Below are 19,436 nucleotides of genomic sequence, written 5' to 3'. Positions count from 1 at the left end.
ACACAAGATAATTCTCAAATAAACATTTAACACAAAGTGTTAATCAATTAACATTAAATTTAATTTTATTTGGCCATCATCATAGTAACGAATTCTTCATAATTAATCTGTCCATCGCCATCGATATCGGCTTCTCTAATCATTTCATCAACTTCTTCTTGGGTCAACTTTTCGCCCAAATTGGTCATAATGTGCCGAAGTTCTGCCGCAGAAATTATACCATTTCCGGCACGGTCGAAAACCCGGAAAGCTTCCCGTACTTCTTCTTCTGTGTTGGCTACGGTACCAATTCTAAGTAATTGATATAATTTTAAAAAAAACACCGGTTTTATTTATCAGAAAAATAATTGACTCAGAATTGGCAAAATAATTTTAAGTCAGCATGATGTTTTCTAAGTATAAAAACTATTGCCTTCTTAGGCAGAAGAGATATATGTGAAATTCTATTAGACCATCCTTGCAAGCAATTATCACAATGGGAGAACAAAATCAAAAAACACCATAAGAACATTCTACTAGTCTAACCTATGATTGAGTCTATTATTTCTCTACCTGCTAGCCATAAGACCAAGAAATTCAACAAAATCAATAGTCCCAGCAGTAGCCTCATTCAAATTGCAAACGTCACCAGCAGTGCCATCAGGATTGGCACCAGACATTCCTGGGATTCCTGAATCAGTAGTACGAGCTACCAATTCGGCAATTTCGGCTTCGGTAGGATTATGTCCCAAGGAACGCATTACGGTACCGAGTTCTTTTCCAGAAATACGACCGTCACCATCTTTGTCGAATAGAGAGAAGGCTTCCTATTTTCAATTTTTTAAATAGTTTAAGAGAAGTCCACGTTCATTAAAAAATATGATTGTAATTATTATAATTCGTTCATGGATTGGTTTCTTCGTTGAAATTAAATAGCAATTCTTGAAATCTTTGTTCAATTTATAACGCAGATTAATTATATTAATGATAATCAGAAACTATATAAGCCCAAAATTAATCAGATTATCAAAATATTTTTTTCCTGTCAAATTTGACATTATTTATGGTTTTCAAGTTTGTCTATATTAAATATAAATTTGCATCCAAAATAAATCATGCCTGAGTCGTCCCTAGTATTTACAATTACATTTTTACACTTTCCAACCAAATATTTTTTCTATATTTTTTTAATTTCTTTTTTATAAAAATTCATACAACCAAAATCAAAATCATTTTTACCTAAAATCTGTCAAATATGTCAATTCAAAATTGTATTTCTCCATCATTTAATATACCTGAAATTCTGCTATTTGCTCAGCAGTTAATTGATCAGCCATACCTCCACTTTAGATATTTCTTTTAATCCTAATTCTTTGTTACTTTAGAATATAATTATAGTATGATTTCATAAATAAAAAATATCGGTGTGTATCGAGACAAAATTATATTTTCATATGTTTTGAAAATATCCACGCCTACTGTAACCATTGCTTTTGTTTTGATTACTTTATTTGATATTTTACGCATTGTTTAATAATCTGGTCAAATTTATACTTAAAATATTTATAGTTGCTATGCATATAAAGGATAGTTATCTGATTTAATATATTATAACCATAAATATACGACAAAATGTATCATTAGTCAAGCAAATCGCTGAAGTTCTGTAAATCTGCACTTAATCGAATAGTGTATCAAAAATGTGATTAACCAGTAGTTTTTGATACTTTTTAATTACCAAAAACATTATTTGGCCAAGCTGTACATATATACACACATATAAACCATATTTTAAATTTAAATTTCCTCTTTAATTATCGCTTGTGTAATTTATTTCCTATTCGACTATTTGCTTCTATTAAGCAATTTAAATTCAAAATTATCAAATTGGTAAAAATTAAATAATAAAACTCATTTCTCAGATCATTTATATCAAATTTGTTTTCATGTCATTGATATTAAGTAAATATACCTTTTGCATCATTTTACTTCACTCATTTATCTCATCATAATAAATTTTGGCAAAGACCTTAAAAATAATCAATATGGCTTTAATACATGCAATGATTTATTGCATTTTAATATTTCAGAGAGAAGTTTAACATCATATTACATAATTACATAATAATAATTATTAATTAACTATTTATTGAAACTAATTTATAAAAGATATTTATTATATTACTTGCTGACGAGACGTATTTTTTATTATTTCAATAAAAACGACTAATTATGATGTCTTAAGCAACTAAATAGAATGTATCTATAACCGAAAACGTGTTTCATGGAATTGCACAATCGTAATGACACAAAAAAAAATTTTCTAAATGCCAAAAAACATTGATGCAATAATTTCAAAGGAATAAATAAAAAATAAGAATATATTACCTAATATGTGAAAAATTGAAATAAGCGGAAAATATCTGAATTATAAAAACAATGAAAACAAAATATTTGTATCATTAAAAAGCAGAATCATTAGTTACAATAATTATAATATAAATATATTGGAATTTTATATAGAATATTTCTAATATAAATATTTAGAAGTTTATATAGAATGAATATTCTAATATTTCTTAATTTATATTTAATTTCGACTATTGATATATGTTGGGGATGGTGGAGTAATGATGCTACTATTACAATAGAAAATAAAATTAGAATAACTGGAAAAGAGTACAGTACACCTTCTGGAAAAAAATACGGAGCTTTCATGGGAATTCCCTATGCTGAGCCTCCAACAGTCGACAAACGATTTAAAGTAAAGCGTATACCTAGTACAAATTTAGCAATTAGTGTTTACAAACATGAAAAAAGCTTTTTCTTAATATGAATTAGATTTTATGTTTTACATATTTAAATTATTAGATATATAATTTAATAAAATATTTCAGTCGCCAATAATGAAAAACATTGCTGACAGTTTAACAGCGAAAAAATTGGGAAGTGAGTGTGTTCAAGAAACAGAAAAAGGAGGCATAACAGGCACGGGCATTAATCCATTTGAACTACACCTAATTACAATATAAATCTCACATATATGACTTAAATAAAATTAGTGATACATACAATCATATTATATTCATTGATTACAATTGTAATCATATTTATAGAATTGAAACTAAATTTTCATGAAATGTGTCAATATTATTAGGAAATGAAGATTGCCTATTTCTGAACGTTTATGTACCCTGGCCAAAGAAGGATGATCAAAAACTTCCAGTCATGTTTTGGGTGCACGGTGGATCCTTCAATAAAGGAAACGGTGGATGGCAGTATTATGGACCTGATTACTTAATCGAACAAGACGTTATAGTTGTAACAATAAATTATCGTCTTGGAATATTAGGCTTCTTGTCAGCACCCGACATTGGTATACATGGAAACATGGGTCTGAAAGATCAGGTAATGTAAAATACATACATATTTTTCCATTAGCACTTTAACTACACATCTAATACCATATACGATTATCATGATGTATATAATAATTTATTATTAGCAAAAAGTTTATTAAGTATATTTGTTGCACTTTTGTTCTTGAAATTTGTTAATTAAATTTTGGAAGTTTTTGGGGAACAAAAATCAACAAGCAATTCTCTATTGAAATCCTTCACTTAAAATAATTTGCTTGTACACAATATAAAGATATACATATACAGAGAAAGATTGATATATATTATATATTTTAGAGAGAAGCTTTAAAATGGGTCAATAAATATATTGACAAATTTGGAGGCGACAAAGACAGAATAACTATTTTTGGAGAATCTGCAGGAGCTGGTAGTATTCATTATCTGATGATGGACTCGACTACACAAAATTTATATAAAAGAGCAATTCTGCAAAGCGGTTCAGCTCTTAATCCTTGGGCTTATCAATTTCAACCGAAAGAAGTAAAAGATTTTCTTTAAATATCTGAGAAAAAAATATTAAGGAATATGCATATGTGTTCGAACAAATTAGACACATGTTTACACATGATCTTTACACATTCGTAAATCAACAAATTGGACAAATGTTCAAAATGATTTTTACACATTTATAAATCAAACAGACTTTCTGATTTTCTGATTTTCAAATTAATTTTATTTGTAAAAAATTGGTATCCATTTTGCCTAAACTTAAAAAAAATTGAAAATGATTTTTTGGACGCTTTGACGCCAAATATAACAACTCACAATCAATAACCAAAGCTAGCCACTGCTAATATTTACTATTACAGAGATTTGAAAACTTCACAAAAGCACTAACTTTGGAAGGAGGTGCTGCAGCAGATTTATCTAAGCTTCAATCTCTAACTGTCGACCAAATAATGGAAGCGGCGAAAAAGGTTCCTGATTCAGAGGATGAAAGAAGAGCAACTAAACCAGTTTTCAATCCAGTGATCGAAAAAGACGACTTTACCGACGATCCCATAGTTACACAGGATATCCTTGACCTCATGCAAACTAAAAATAAATTTCCGGATAAAGAAGTTTTAATGGGATTTAACAGCGCAGAAGGACTGTTAGCAATGGACAGAGTTATCAAAGATAAGGACGAAATAAAAAATACGTTGAAAGATGTAGAACGAGTTATACCAAGAGATTTTCAAGTTTGGTTAGATCCAAATAACGAAAATGTTAAGACAGCAATAGAAAATCTTATGAAAACATATAATAACGATAAAGAGGAAATGAAATATGTAGATCTCATGGGTGATGCATGGTTTAACTATGGTGTTTTTAAAACATTAAAATCTATTATAAATACAAATGGAAGAAAGGAAAACACATACTTTTATAAATTATCTGACAGTAGTTACAGCGTATATAAAAAATATGTTATAACTAAATATTCAAATTTACCTGGCGTATGCCATGCAGATGATTTGGGGTATTTATTCCGAATGTACGGAGATTCTTATGGACTTTACGAATTGAAAATTCCTCAAGAAGGTGTGTTAACACATAAGCGACTCGTAAAAATGTGGTCAAATTTTGCTAAAACTGGGTTTGTATTTATCTATTTACCAATTTATTATTTATATATAAAACCGATATTTTGCAATGATTTGTTCTAGAAATCCATTACATGAGAAAGCAAATGGTGGCAATACTTTAGAAAAAAAGAAGGATGATGATCCTTTATCCAAAGTTACATGGGAAAAAGTCGATAAAGATAATATAAAATATCTTGATATTACAAAAGAGAAGGAGCTTGAGATGAAACAATTTCAAAACGTCGAAGGCAAAAGATTTGATCTGTGGGATAAACTATACGATATCGGTCAAAAAATATACAAAAATAAAAAACCAGATACCAAATTATAATTCATATTATGTTTTAATATAGGTGAATAATTTCCATCTCAATAAATGTTTTCTTACATTTTAAGATGCCTATGCAAAAAATCGGGAACTGAATTTTATGTTATGTATATTTTATTTTATAGTCATATTACCGTTAAAAAACAATTAAGCAATTAAGAAAATAATACATTATTACTAATTCGAGTCGTTTATTAATATTATGTTTATCACATAAATAACCTACTTCATCTAAATATGTAGAAATATTTTCAAATAAAAACAATTCTATTTTAGCCATTTTATTATTCTAGCATAAAATGTAACAAATTTGTTATTTCAAGTACCTCTAATAAATTTGTATTTCGCAAACACAAAATACGCAAATCAAATTTTTACGTAACTTAAACTTATGTAAATATTATATCAGTGGATCAAAACCTTTGGACTTTTGTAGTTTATTGATAATTATTAATCACGAATAATTCGCAAGGAAATCAATTTTTTTCTTCATATTGCTCCTATGTATATTTGAATACATTGATTGTAATACTATTCTAATTATAATTACATTCATACTATTAATCAACCATTGATTTGTCTTTCAAATTAAAAATAATGAGCAAAAGTAAAATTGGTGAGAATAAGATCATCAGAACAGCTCATAAATCTGTTAAGTGCTGATTGTTGTAAAAGAGCATAAAATAAACAAAAACGGATCTTTTTTAAGCTCTACTTCAACTAAAATCTTATCAAGTAATAAAACACGCATTTCAACATATCATAACATTTTTGACAAAATATATACCACTTTTAAAAGGTTGTTAAAGCATATTATGAAAGAGTTATGAATGAACGGATTCTCGGTCATATAAAAGTTACAAGAACATGCAAATCATATGAATTGAACATAATTAGTCTAATTATAAGTGAATTTAATTTTATTACTAAAAGTGTCTATTAATATGATAATAAATTATATATTTTGGTTTAGTTTATTAATAAGTGAAATCTTGGCTATAGGTATAGTTTTTGAATGGATTAGCAGCATCAATCCAAATTGTAAGGCAATAATAAATGGCACAACAATAACTGGAAGATCAAGAAATTTCATACATAAAAGAAATAGAACATACTGCGCCTTTTTAGGAATCCCATATGCACAGCCTCCTACAGGAAATTTAAGTTTTGAAGTATGTTTATAAATAAATTATTTATTTATACTAGTAATATATATATATATATATATATATGTATATGAGTGAGTTCTTGAGGGCGATACATCAAACAAAGAAATTGTCTTTGTTTGATGTATCGCCCTCAAGAACTCACTCATATATTTCAACATCAAAATTAACTACTAAATCATATATGTATATATATATACATATGTATGTACATATATTTAATTTATGTTTTAGCCACCACACAGAATTGATATTAATAAAACTTCAGCAAATAATGAAACCTTCACAGCTAATGAATTAAAAGATATGTGTATTCAAAGAGAAGGCACAAAAATAGTAGGTATGTTATGATATTTTATCAGTTGTATCAATTATAATTAAACTAGTTTCAATAAATATTTCAATAGTTAAATAAGATATGAAAGTATTAATTTAATTAACCTTATTCTAATTTTAATATAAAAAACATGTTATCTTGTTATTTTCTACTATACTGGATATGAAATACGCCATAGTACCTGAACATCGAAAATATATCATATTTAAAAAAAAAACAACTTTGTTAATAAGTTAATTTGTAAGCCTAAAGATTAAACTGATTCAAGTTATAAATATATATTCGTTTCTTCTTAATTTGAAAAAAAGATGTTTCATTACTAATGTTTTAGATCATGTATCTAGTCCCTTCTCCATCAAAGTTGATTTTGGATCATTGGTAGAAGTTATGGCTTAATTTTTTGAATATTTTATTTATTATTATTATTTTATTTATAGGCAGTGAGGACTGCTTGTATTTGAATATTTATACACCAATGTTAAATGGTAGTAATACTGACAAAAATAAAACATATCCAGTAATGTTTTGGATCCACGGCGGTTCATTTAATACTGGATCTGGAACTTATAATTTATATGGTCCTGATTATCTCGTACACGAGGATGTAATATTAGTCACAATTAATTATAGATTGGGTGTATTTGGATTTTTATCAGCACCAGAATGGGAAATCTATGGAAACATGGGTTTAAAAGACCAAGTAATAATTTATTGTGCGTTTGAAAATTGTGCATTATACATACACGGTTTATTTCTTTTAGTTGCTGGCACTTCGATGGGTAAATGAAAATATCGAAGCTTTTAAGGGAAACAAAAGTAGTATTACGTTATTTGGTGAATCTGCTGGTGCAGCAAGTGTTCATTATTTGATGATGAGTAATTTAACTGAAGGATTGTATCATAGGGCTATTTCACAAAGTGGAAGTGCCCTTAACCCGTGGGCTATTCAATACGTGCCAGAACAAGTAATTATTTGATATACATAAATATACCAATTTTAGCCAATTAATTTATATTATTTTTATAGAGATTTGACAAATTAAAAACCAGTTTAAGCATTAGTAATGTGACAGAACTTCGTAACAAAACCGCAAAATTAATTATTGAAACAGTTCTAAAAAACGTAACTACACCTGAAGACCACAAATATGCCACCGATCCTGTTTTCAATCCTGTAGTTGAACATAAAAATTCAACAAACCCTATAATAACTAAACATTTATTAAGTCGCATGTACAAAGGTGAATTTCCCGATGTAAACATAATATATGGATTCAATGATGCAGAAGGACTTTTGGCAATGAATAGAGTGAATGATTCAAATAATGAGGTAAACTATACATTGCATGATGTACGCCGAGTGATACCCTTACTTTTTTATAATAATAAAACCATGGATGAATCAGTTAATAAAACAATAAAAGATTTGCATGATTATTACTACTGGATTCATGCGTTTGAACAAAAATACGAAGCCTACATTCAACTTATGGGTGATGCCTGGTTTCTTCATGGAATTCATGGCACATTAAAGGCTATTCATAAAAATAGTAACAGAACTTCAAAAACTTACTTCTATAGACTTTCCAATGATAGCTATAGCATATATAAGCAATATGTGTTTACTGATAGAGATAAACAAAAACTTCCTGGTGTATGCCATACTGATGATCTTGGATACTTATTTGCGATGTCGAAAGAAGTGCATATTTGGATATTTGGCTTGACTATGAGAGTGTACGCAACAATTCCAGACAAAGCAAAAGAAACGCATGAAAAGATCGTTACTTTATGGACAAATTTTGCAAAAACTGGGTAAGGACTAATGAATCACCATTACTTCTATAAAACCTCTTATAAATAAATTTATCTATTATTTATATACGCAATAATTAAAAGCAATTTAATAGACATTGATAAAAACTCGAACTTTTAATATCACTACTACTAGATAACAAATTCAACGAAATTCGGTATTTGAACTGGAAATCCTCATAACATACTTAAAATAAATTTCCTGCATAAAAAAATTTGCATAATGTTTGTTTTTACGGTTTATTATATATTTTGGAATAGATCTACTATATGATATTTATTAGGTTTATATTTAGATTATATAATGTACATTTTAGGAATCCGCTTAAAGCTACATTAAATACTACTAATGAACCCAAAACCTATGGAAATGTGACAACTATAAAGTGGGAACCATACAATATTACAACGAAGAGATATCTGGACATAAATGATACATTTGAAATGTCAGTATTTCATGAAATGGACCGCATGCGATATTGGGATTCGGTATACAAGGCATATAGAGAACAAAAGAAAACTAAGAAAGTAAAGAAAGTAAAAAATAAAGATGAAGAAGAACACCATGAAAAAGAAGAAGAAGTAGAAGAAAGAGTAGAAGAAGAAGAAGAAGAATGAATTTTCAACTAAGTATTTTTATAAGCCTTAATTTATTATTTGTATAATACTAATCAATATTACTATTGAATTTAAATATATAATTGAGTTAATAATGTATAAAAACATGAACATATAATATTAGCATAATAAACTTTATTAAGCATTTATATACTTATTTACTTGTAGCTATCTATCACATAGATTAAATCATATTTAGGATTGTTAACCATAATAAATAAAATTAAAAATTGAAAAGTCGAGTTAAAGAAAAACTTACGAGTTAATGCATGTCATATTCTGAGTACTTACATATTGTGAATTTGTGAACCAGGACACAAAAGCATACTTCTACAAATTATCAAATGACAGCTATAAAGTAGATAAAAAATATGTCTAAACTAAATATAAAGATTTACCAGGAGTATGTCGATGACTTAGACTATTTGTTCAAAATGTATAAGACTTATGGTGTAATTAGTGCAATTCTGAATGACGCTCAAAAAACACATTTCAAAAATTAATATAATCACAACGTCCCAATAATTTATAAATTTTTAAAACTGGTTCAAGAATTTTTGAGATAATATAAGTAAAAAGAATTATTAAAGAATAAAGAGATGGTGAGGCACAGTTCATTATTTTAATACACAATTTGCGTATATAAATTATTAATGCGCATGTAAGATCTAATATAACGTTTATTGTATTTACATTCCTTAAATAATTAATATATTAAATATTTAATAATTAAACTTAATACTGAATTAGCAACCACGTGTATCAGTCAATCAATTTTGCAATTTCACGTGTAACTGATTTTAAATAATGTAACGTCATTACATTATATTTATGTTTACAAGTGCAAATACTATACTAGTGGAGCAAAACCTTTGATTTGTCTTATGATCCTTTGATAAATTTAATTCTAGAACGGATAATGAAATATAAAATAACAAACAGTAGCTTAATTTTACAAACAAAGATAAATAAGAAATGATTTCTGTAATAATCAAATTTGTTAAATATACCACCCTATATAATATATTGTAACTTGTTGCATCCGCAATAACTGAATCAGATACTTTCAATCTTCTTACTTTAATTTCAAAGAAAAGCTTTTATTTTTGTTTTTAAAGAAAAAAGTGATTCAAAATTATATCTTAAAACATAAACTTCTCCTCCGGGAAATTAATAAATACGATGTCATTTGAGGCTTTTTTTTGGAAAAGATTATATTGGATCTTAATTTCATCAATTAATGTATCATCAGCATAATAAAGAATTATTATATTGTTACGTTATGTTATTAATATTTTAAATTCTGAGACACGAATGGAAATTTTGATGGAATGCATTTTATTATTAAAAGGTTGCAACCGCATATGATGATAGAGAGATGTGATTTATCGAATTCGCAACTATTGCGAGAATGTTCATAAATTAAATATAATTAGTCTAAGTTAGTCTAATTTTAAAACCAAAAGTGGCTGATATTTGCCACTAATATGATAATAAATTATATATTTTTGGTTAGTTTTTTATCAAGCCAATTTTTGATAGGTGTAAGTATAGATATAAGTGTAGTTTTTGAGTGGACTAGTTTCACCGATCAAAAATGCAAGGCAGAAATAAATAGTACAAAAATATTTGGAAGATCAAGGAAGTACATACACGACAGGGACCAAAAATACTGCGCTTTTTTAGGAATCCCATATGCACAACCTCCTATAGGAAACTTACGTTTTGAAGTATGTTCATCAATAAATTATTTATTTATAGCAATAATTATAAGTGAGTGTAATTGCATATATTGCAGCCCCCAGTAAGAAATATTATTAATTCTACGTATAATGAAACTATTGAAGCTAATAGATTAAAAGATATGTGCGTCCAAAGAGAAGGTTTGTTGGGTCATAAAAAAAAAATAGTAGGTATGTTGTTCTCATGCTTTATCTCATACTTTATATAATAAATCTTTAATTAATAAATAAATTATTTATTATGTATTAATTATTATTGAATTATCTATATCATAATATCTCAATTTCTATGACAAATAATTAATGATATTCTAGAACGAAAATATCACTTGAAAAATCACAGTGAATTGTAACTTATTGGTAAAAATAACTTATGTTATACAATCGCAAAATTATTTTTCTTGTTCCAATATTTTCATGATTTATTTCATATTTTTATAATAGGTAAAGAGGACTGCTTGTATTTGAATATTTACACACCAATGCTGAATAGTAGTGTTAACAATAATAATAAAACGTATCCAGTAATGTTTTGGATTCATGGAGGTTCATTTCATTCAGGATCTGGAACTTATAATTTATACGGTCCTGATTATCTAGTTCACGAGGATGTAATTTTAGTCACATTCAATTATAGATTGGGAGTGTTTGGATTTTTATCAGCATCGGAATGGGGAATCTATGGAAACATGGGTTTAAAAGATCAAGTATTGTGTCCAAGCAACTTGAGGCAAATTGCAACAAAGATCAGTATAGTATCAGTATACTTACCATATCTATTTTTTCAGTTGCTAGCTCTTCAATGGGTAAATGAAAATATCGGGCATTTTAAAGGAAACAAAAGTAGTATTACGTTATTTGGAGAATCTGCCGGTGCAGCAAGTGTTCATTATTTGATGATGAGTAATTTAACTAAAGGCTTGTATCAAAGATAGGGCTATTTTACAAAGTGGAAGTGCACTTAGCCCATGGGCTTTTCAATACGTACCAGAACAAGTAAATATTTGATATACATTAATTTGGTCAGTGTAGTTTAAATAAGATTTAAATTAAAATAATAACATTACGTAACTGAATATTTTAGAGATTTGAAGCATTAAAAAAACATTTAAACATTTCGGACGTGAAAGATCTTCGAAACGAGAACAAAACTTGTTCAGCCGCAATTATTGACGCAGCTCTGAATAAGGTACCCACACCTGAAGATCTCAAATCTGATAACAATCTTGTCTTCAATCCTGTAGTTGAACATGAAAACTCAACAAACCCTATAGTAAGAAAAAATTTAGTAAAACGCATGTACGAAGGTAAATTTCCTGATGTTAACATAATATATGGATTCAATGATGCTGAAGGACTTTTGGGAATGCTTATGGTAAATGGTACAAATGATAGGGTAAACGTTACAATGAGAGCAGTTGGTCGAGTAATACCTTTCCTATTTTTGTAATAACAAAACCATGAATATATCGGTAAACAAAACAATAATAGAGTTGTATGAATATTATAACTTGACTTATGCGTTTGAGAAAAAATACGAAGCGTACATTCAACTCATGGGCGATGCCTGGATTCTTCATGGAATTCATCGCACATTAAATGCTATTCATAGTAAAAATTGTAACAGGACTTCAAAAACTTACTTTTATAGACTTTCCAATGATAGCTATAGCATATTTAAGAAATTTGTGTTCACTGAAAAATATAAAAAAGAACTTCCTGGAGTTTGTCATACAGATGATCTTGGATACTTATTTTCAATGTCAAAGGAATTGAGAATTGGATTTTTCACTGCGAGAGGGTATGCAACAATTCCACGCAAAGCAAAAGAAACTCATAAAAAAATGGTCACATTATGGACAAATTTTGCAAAAACTGGGTAAGTATTAAAAAAATTGCCTTAGCTTTTGAATTGCGACTATATATCGCCATGATTATATTTAAATTAAATTAATATATTTAATTTCGAAATAATGTTAATGCGTTTCAGAAATCCTCTTAATTCTTCTACAATTGAATGCAAAACCCATGGAAATGTGTCGACTATTGATTGGGAACCCTACAATAATAAAACACGAAAATATCTGGACATGAATGATACATTTGAAATGTCAGTATTTCATGAAATGGACCGCATGCGATATTGGGACGCAGTATATAAGGCATATGGAAACCAAGAAAAAGAGTCTATAAAAGAAAAAGAAAAAGAAATAGAAGAAAAAGGCAAAAAGAAAAAGAAGAAGAAGAAGAAAAACAAGAAGAAGAACAAGAACAAGAAGAAGAAAAACAAGAGAAAGAAGAACAAGAAGAAGAAAAAAAGAAGAAATTATTAAATAAATATTTTTATTCACAATAATATAACACATAAATAAACTATTGAATTTAGATATCTAATCGAATTCAATTAACAAGATATGAAAATAAAAACAGTGACATAATAAATCAGCATAATCAATTGTATTATATTTATATTATTACTATTGTCAACATTTACCATTGTTTGAATTAAATTTAAGAATATTAATCCTAACAATTCTAAATGATTATAAAAATTAAAACATCTAGTTGTAGAAAAATATCATACCCGGACGCCAATCTTGCCCGGGCACCCAATCAATAGATTGGCATACAATTTAGACATTCTAAGTACTACTAAAAAAATTTCTAATATTCCGTGATGAAATATGTGCAAATATATAAAAAAATTATATAAATAATTAAGAATTTGTCGTTTGAAATATAAATGATACAAAAAATTATACTAAATTTACTAGAAGTGTGCCATACCGACTATTTAGATTTAATATTTCCAATAATTAAATTCATAATAAAAAAGAGAAACCCCTATTATTGTTGATCGCAATATAATCAATTCATTGAATATTAGGTTCAAAAATATACAATGTTACGAAGGAATCACGATTAAAGCCACACTTGTGTTAATTTTCTTCAATACTTATAATTCATATGCTATAATTCACAATTAAAAAAATCATTTCTAATTTGATTTGAATCAACACATATAGATATTATTCTCTATATACATTTATAACTCTTTTTCAGAATATAAAAAAGAACTGAAGAATATAAAAAAGAACTTCCTGGAGTTTGCCATACTGATGGTCTTGGATATCAATTTATAACAAATCTTTCCTTAAAACGATTAGGTATAAAATCATAAAAATATTTTCAATATATGCATATATGATCGCAAATTTACTCATGATTTTTAATGCTGTTTTAAATTTCATGTATGGTGTTATCTATTCGAAATACTCGAAAATATATTAAAATCTAAAGCTCACAGAGAATTTGATAAATTCACATAGTTTTGCCAATTCCAAAAATTCTGTTAAAATTAAAAAAATATTTTATAATTATCCATAATATCTAACATGACATGATTCATAAAATATTTGGTTTATCCAAAAAGGAACTAAATGTGAAATGCAAATATAATTTCGTAATTAAATTCGCCTGATAATATTTTATTAATGAGAAATCACTACCATAAAATGTATGTATGAGTATGATTTTTTTTTAATTAAAAAAAAGTTAGTAAACTTTATATGCAATATTTTACAAATGAGTAATAAGGTAGATTTCTTGAATAGGCTACTGACATTTGTGTAGGATTTATGAATTTATAAATTCAAAAAAAATCGATAGGCTTCAAACTACTTTTAATATTACCTTTATTAATATTTTTGCAGTTGAAAGAACAGATTGATAAAATTGTAATATGGAGTTTACGCAATTGTAAAAATAATGAAATCTAGATAGGTAAATAAATCTCAATTGAAAATTAAACAATTATTTATTAAATTAGTTTAACGAGTGCAATAACGTTTTGAACAAATATGACTTATTTTTATGCTGCAATAGTTCAAATAAATTATAAAATTATATTGATAAAACAATATACATTTCATTACACGTGAAATATATGTGCAGTTAAGATCGTATGTTCTACAATATTATAATTCAAACAGAGATTCGAGTTTTTCACACTAAAGTCCTTAACAAAAAAACTGTAACTTATATTAAGCTTTTTAAGTTGAATGAATATTACTAAAGTCGAACAAAACCTTTCATTAGAAAAAAATTGAAGAATTATTAACAGATTATTATCACATATTATCTTTATTTATCATTTTGTCAATTATAGAGACTTATAATACAAAACTGTTTGCTTAGGTAAGGAAAAGAACAATCAAATAAAGTATACAATATACATAATAAGTAACAAAAATTAAGAAATTAAAGAAAAATAATAAAATTAAGTAAGAAACAAAAATATAAAAGCACATATAAAATAAAAGTAAAAACACAGTTCATTCTACCAAAACTAAAATCCTGTATAAAACATCTATAAAATGCATCTCGTACTTCTATATTGTATAAATTACAGGTATGAAAACATCTGGTACTTGTTTATCAAAAAAATCAATATGACGATGATCATTTTGCGCAATTTATTATCACGTAAAATAACAAGTAAATATGAATGTTGTGCAATATATATTGTCTAAGCTGCATTTTTTATGAATAACTGACTACTTGAAATGTAGAACTAAGATACGTGAAATAATCATGGAACTGTATCAAGTTTTACTTCTATGTTCAATATTATATTCAGTTGAAGGGCTTAAATGGGCCCTTGAATATAAAGGACAAGGTTGGAATGATTATAAATGTAATGTAGCTGTTCGGCACAGGGTTATTGAAGGAAAATATAGAACATATGTTCATGATCATGGTCACCATTATTGTGCTTATATGGGCATACCGTATGCGAAACCACCTACTGGAAATCGACGCTTTTTGGTAATATAATTTAATATACGATTATAATAATTAATAAAATATTTTACGAAAAAAATACGTAGATTGCTTTGAACTGCATTTTCAGGCTCCTTATGAATATAAAGATAGACTCAAAAGACATTACAAGCATTTAGGAAGTATGTGTATGCAAAAAAGTAATGGAGTTATAGAAGGTAATTGAGTATTCTTAAAGTTTTTATGCCTTTTAAAATCTGAATAAAATATTATAAATTCGTTTTATTAATTCAGAAAAATCCTCATACAACATACAACCAGAAAGAGCATGTTTTTTTAATTAGCAAAATGATGAAAAATCTAAAGGTTGAAATGCAGGATCAGTATTGGACACAAATTACTAATTGTTATAGAACTATCTACATGTACTATTTTTTTTATACTACTTTCATATTCCAAAAATTGTTAATGATTGATCATTTTGAAAGAAAGTTACTACTGTTACTAACTGTTATCCAGTAAAATCAACATAAAAAATTATTTGCCAAATATTGCACCTGCATTTTAAGACCCTTTTCATCTTTTTTTTAAATTAAAATGAAATATTTGGTAGCAGTTTTTTAAGCATTTGGAGTACAAAATATATACTTATTGTAATCTATTATTGACATAGTTAATTTTCTAATATGTGTTTTATGAAAATTTTGTCATTTATTTTTTCAGGGAGTGAAGATTGTCTATTCCTAAACGTCTATACTCCATTCCATCTAAAGAAAAAACAGAAGCAATGCAGAAAAAAGTATCCAGTAATGTTTTGGATTCATGGAGGATCTTTCAATACTGGATCAGGAGATTACAACTTATATGGACCAGATTATTTAGTCAGTCAAGGAGTCATATTAGTTACCTTTAATTATAGATTGGGAGTTCTTGGATTTTTGTCAAATCCCCAATGGCGCATTTACGGAAATATGGGCTTACAAGATCAGGTAAATTTGCTCTTTTTATATTAATGTCAAAATTTTGCAATTCTTAGCAAATTGTAAAGAAGGCCCGTCACACACATACTTTTTCCATTATCGGCGCTATAAACGATTCAGCTTGACTAGAAAATATTATATATGATAGATAATTTGCTCAAATGGCATGGTATTTACTTAGATTATGGCCTTAAAATGGGTGAATGAAAACATTGAAGTTTTCGGAGGAGATAAAAACAGAATCACCATATTTGGAGAATCTGCAGGTGCAGCAAGTGTTCACTATTTGATGATGGACAATTCAACTATAAATCTATATCAAAGAGCTATTTTACAAAGTGGAAGCCTTCTAAATCCTTGGGCAAGGCAGTTCAACACAACCCAGGTTTGTGAAATGAAAATATCACTTTAAACCATAGGATTCATGGGTCATCCTTATTTTTCAACAATAGATAAAATTGATTAATTTAATATAAAAAAATATTTCAAGATATTACATAACTAATTTAAGCTAATGATTGGTGAGGCTTTAGAAGTGGAAATAGAATCTTTTGAAAACTCGAATAATCAATGCAAATAAAGCCAATAAAAAACACTATTTTTGCTTCTCTACTTCATACATGGTTCATTAGTATAATGATCAGAGAAATAATCCCTTAATTTCTTAATGCCTTAAATTTTTATGAAAAAAACAGCAATAAATATATGAATAGATCCATCAAGGAGAAAATAAATGACAGAAGAATATATATGATTATAATTTCAGAGATTTAGAGACCTGCAAAAACTAACTAATTTGAATGAAAGCAACAAGAATATCATTGATGCTAAATTATTAGTAAAAACTGCTGTAGACGATGTCCCAAACGATGTAGATAATATACATGGAACCAATCCTGTATTCAATCCTATATTCCAAACATATATGACATGGAAATCACCTGAAAATTCAATTAGAGATTTCGTTAGAGACATGTGGTTGGGTAAATTTCCTGACAAAAATACAATGTGGGGCTTTAATGATCGTGAAGGTCTTATTGCTTTGGATAGAGTGATAAAAAGAAGTACTGAAATAAAAGACACCTTAGAGAATATTCGACGAGTTATTCCTTTACTTCTTTATAAAAGTATTAACGAAACTTGGATGAATGAGACTGTTACAAAATTATCTGAATTCTATAATAATGTATCCAAAAATGGGAAAGAAGAAGAAGCTTATATACAATTTATGGGAGACTCGTGGTTCCTTCACGGTTTATACTACTCGATGAAAGCAATTCATCAAAAGTCAAACAGATCGTCAAACACATATTTTTATAGATTATCAGATGACTCCTATAGTATCTTCAAAAACTTTTTATACCAAGGCTGTTCCAAATTATCAGGCGTAAGTCACACTGATGATTTGGGTTATTTATTCGCAATGTCACAAGAATATAACATAGGTTGGTATACATTAAGGATTTATTCTGAAATTCCAAAACAAGCTCAAGAGACTCATAAGAAGATGGTTACGTTGTGGACAAACTTTGCTAAAACTGGGTAAGTTTAAACTGTTAGGTTTACTTCAACCAGAATTATTGTCTATATTAGAAGAATCATTTGAAAGTCAAAAAAAGTCTATGAATGAATATATATTTAGTCAGTTCATTATTAAAGAAAGTGCATCATAACAGGTACAGGCTATTTTGGTTCATATAATATGTTTAAATCTATTTCATGATATTTTGTAAAAGTTAGTTTATTTACATAATATGAAGGTGTTGCGTATCGAATAGTTTTATATTTAGTTTAGTTAAATCGTATTAGTAAATCGTATTTCTAAATTCATGTAAGTTATATCAATTATTTCAGTGATCCATTGAAATCTTGGATCTCAGAGAAAAAACGTCCAAAACCACCTTATGGTGACATAAGTGAAATTACATGGAATCCGTTCAATATAAAGGACCCTAAATACCTAGATATGGCCAACGAAGGTTTTAACATGAAAAATTTCGAGGAGCAACAGCGAATGGAACCTTGGAATGAACTTCATGCGGAGTATCATAGATACATACTAGATTTAGAAGAAAAACGCAAGTTAAAAGAAAAAAAATAAACAATTCAATACTTCACACAACTTATCTATGTTGTATTGACTCAAATAAACTATCATAATAAATGTATAATTAGCAAACGCTTTAAAAATAGTCAATGTCATTCCATAATTAAAGCAAAAAAGTTTTACCTCATATCTGATCATTAACAAACTAAAATGAAAAAGGATAGCCATTCGGTTGGCTATTAATAAAGCCTTGTAGCAAAAAATACATCACAACAGCTTATTAAACGTTGACAATAGTTTTAATCCATCTAAGTAAAAAAAACAAACATTTAATATACCTATTGAGTTAAATAATCCGGTTTATGAAAAAAATATAAAAAATTGCCATTACCGATAATTTCATTATGAAATTAATATTTTTCTAATTTAATATTTATCTTAAAATCATTTTTACATGCTTCATCCTGCATCAGAACAAGGTTATGATATCTAAATTCATTATATTGATTTGAAGGTCAATTTTCCGATAAAATAGAAATGTTGTGACAATGCTATTTTGCGGGCCTATAATCGTATTAGTTGGTAGTAACAAAATATCAAAAAGCTATGTATTTGCTGTGCAATCAGGCGTTTGACACATAAAACCCAACTTCAC

General features: G+C 27.6%; 6 protein-coding genes across 6 annotated transcripts; 5 read left to right on the top strand and 1 right to left on the bottom strand.

Moving 5' to 3' along the window:
- Window positions 1–65: 65 nt before the first annotated feature.
- On the bottom strand, window positions 66–1,316 carry LOC113386882 (calmodulin-like). The gene is made up of 3 exons (XM_026624640.1): window positions 1,275–1,316; window positions 553–806; window positions 66–291 (listed from the first exon to the last, which is right to left on the bottom strand). The coding sequence occupies exons 1-3, from the start codon at window positions 1,314–1,316 to the stop codon at window positions 66–68; spliced, it is 522 nt and encodes a 173-aa protein (XP_026480425.1).
- A 1,223-nt stretch (window positions 1,317–2,539) lies between these two features.
- LOC113386697 (acetylcholinesterase 1-like) lies at window positions 2,540–3,896 on the top strand. Its single transcript, XM_026624457.1, has 4 exons — window positions 2,540–2,743; window positions 2,877–2,928; window positions 3,137–3,387; window positions 3,675–3,896. The coding sequence occupies exons 1-4, from the start codon at window positions 2,540–2,542 to the stop codon at window positions 3,894–3,896; spliced, it is 729 nt and encodes a 242-aa protein (XP_026480242.1).
- Window positions 3,897–4,400: 504 nt separating this feature from the next.
- Window positions 4,401–5,297, top strand: LOC113386695 (esterase B1-like). Its single transcript, XM_026624456.1, has 2 exons — window positions 4,401–4,977; window positions 5,048–5,297. Exons 1-2 carry the CDS (start codon window positions 4,427–4,429, stop codon window positions 5,295–5,297), a joined length of 801 nt encoding a protein of 266 aa, XP_026480241.1. The 5' UTR covers window positions 4,401–4,426.
- A 594-nt stretch (window positions 5,298–5,891) lies between these two features.
- LOC113386694 (cholinesterase 1-like) lies at window positions 5,892–9,230 on the top strand. Its single transcript, XM_026624455.1, has 7 exons — window positions 5,892–5,910; window positions 6,297–6,466; window positions 6,695–6,800; window positions 7,235–7,497; window positions 7,559–7,762; window positions 7,825–8,612; window positions 8,930–9,230. Exons 1-7 carry the CDS (start codon window positions 5,892–5,894, stop codon window positions 9,228–9,230), a joined length of 1,851 nt encoding a protein of 616 aa, XP_026480240.1.
- A 434-nt stretch (window positions 9,231–9,664) lies between these two features.
- Window positions 9,665–11,907, top strand: LOC113386693 (cholinesterase-like). The gene is made up of 4 exons (XM_026624454.1): window positions 9,665–9,682; window positions 11,029–11,113; window positions 11,417–11,679; window positions 11,761–11,907. Exons 1-4 carry the CDS (start codon window positions 9,665–9,667, stop codon window positions 11,905–11,907), a joined length of 513 nt encoding a protein of 170 aa, XP_026480239.1.
- A 6,322-nt stretch (window positions 11,908–18,229) lies between these two features.
- LOC113386855 (neuroligin-2-like) lies at window positions 18,230–18,839 on the top strand. Its single transcript, XM_026624616.1, has 2 exons — window positions 18,230–18,276; window positions 18,589–18,839. The coding sequence occupies exons 1-2, from the start codon at window positions 18,242–18,244 to the stop codon at window positions 18,833–18,835; spliced, it is 282 nt and encodes a 93-aa protein (XP_026480401.1). The 5' UTR covers window positions 18,230–18,241; the 3' UTR covers window positions 18,836–18,839.
- The last annotated feature ends 597 nt before the right edge of the window (window positions 18,840–19,436 follow it).

The sequence above is a fragment of the Ctenocephalides felis genome, unplaced genomic scaffold, assembly GCF_003426905.1.
Source record: "Ctenocephalides felis isolate EL2017-DRISC unplaced genomic scaffold, ASM342690v1 CF-g0.4_SCAFFOLD_03571, whole genome shotgun sequence".
Taxonomy (NCBI): Eukaryota; Metazoa; Arthropoda; class Insecta; order Siphonaptera; family Pulicidae; genus Ctenocephalides; species Ctenocephalides felis.
Note: the sequence above shows the minus strand (reverse complement) of the source record. Positions and strands in the feature narration are given on the sequence as shown.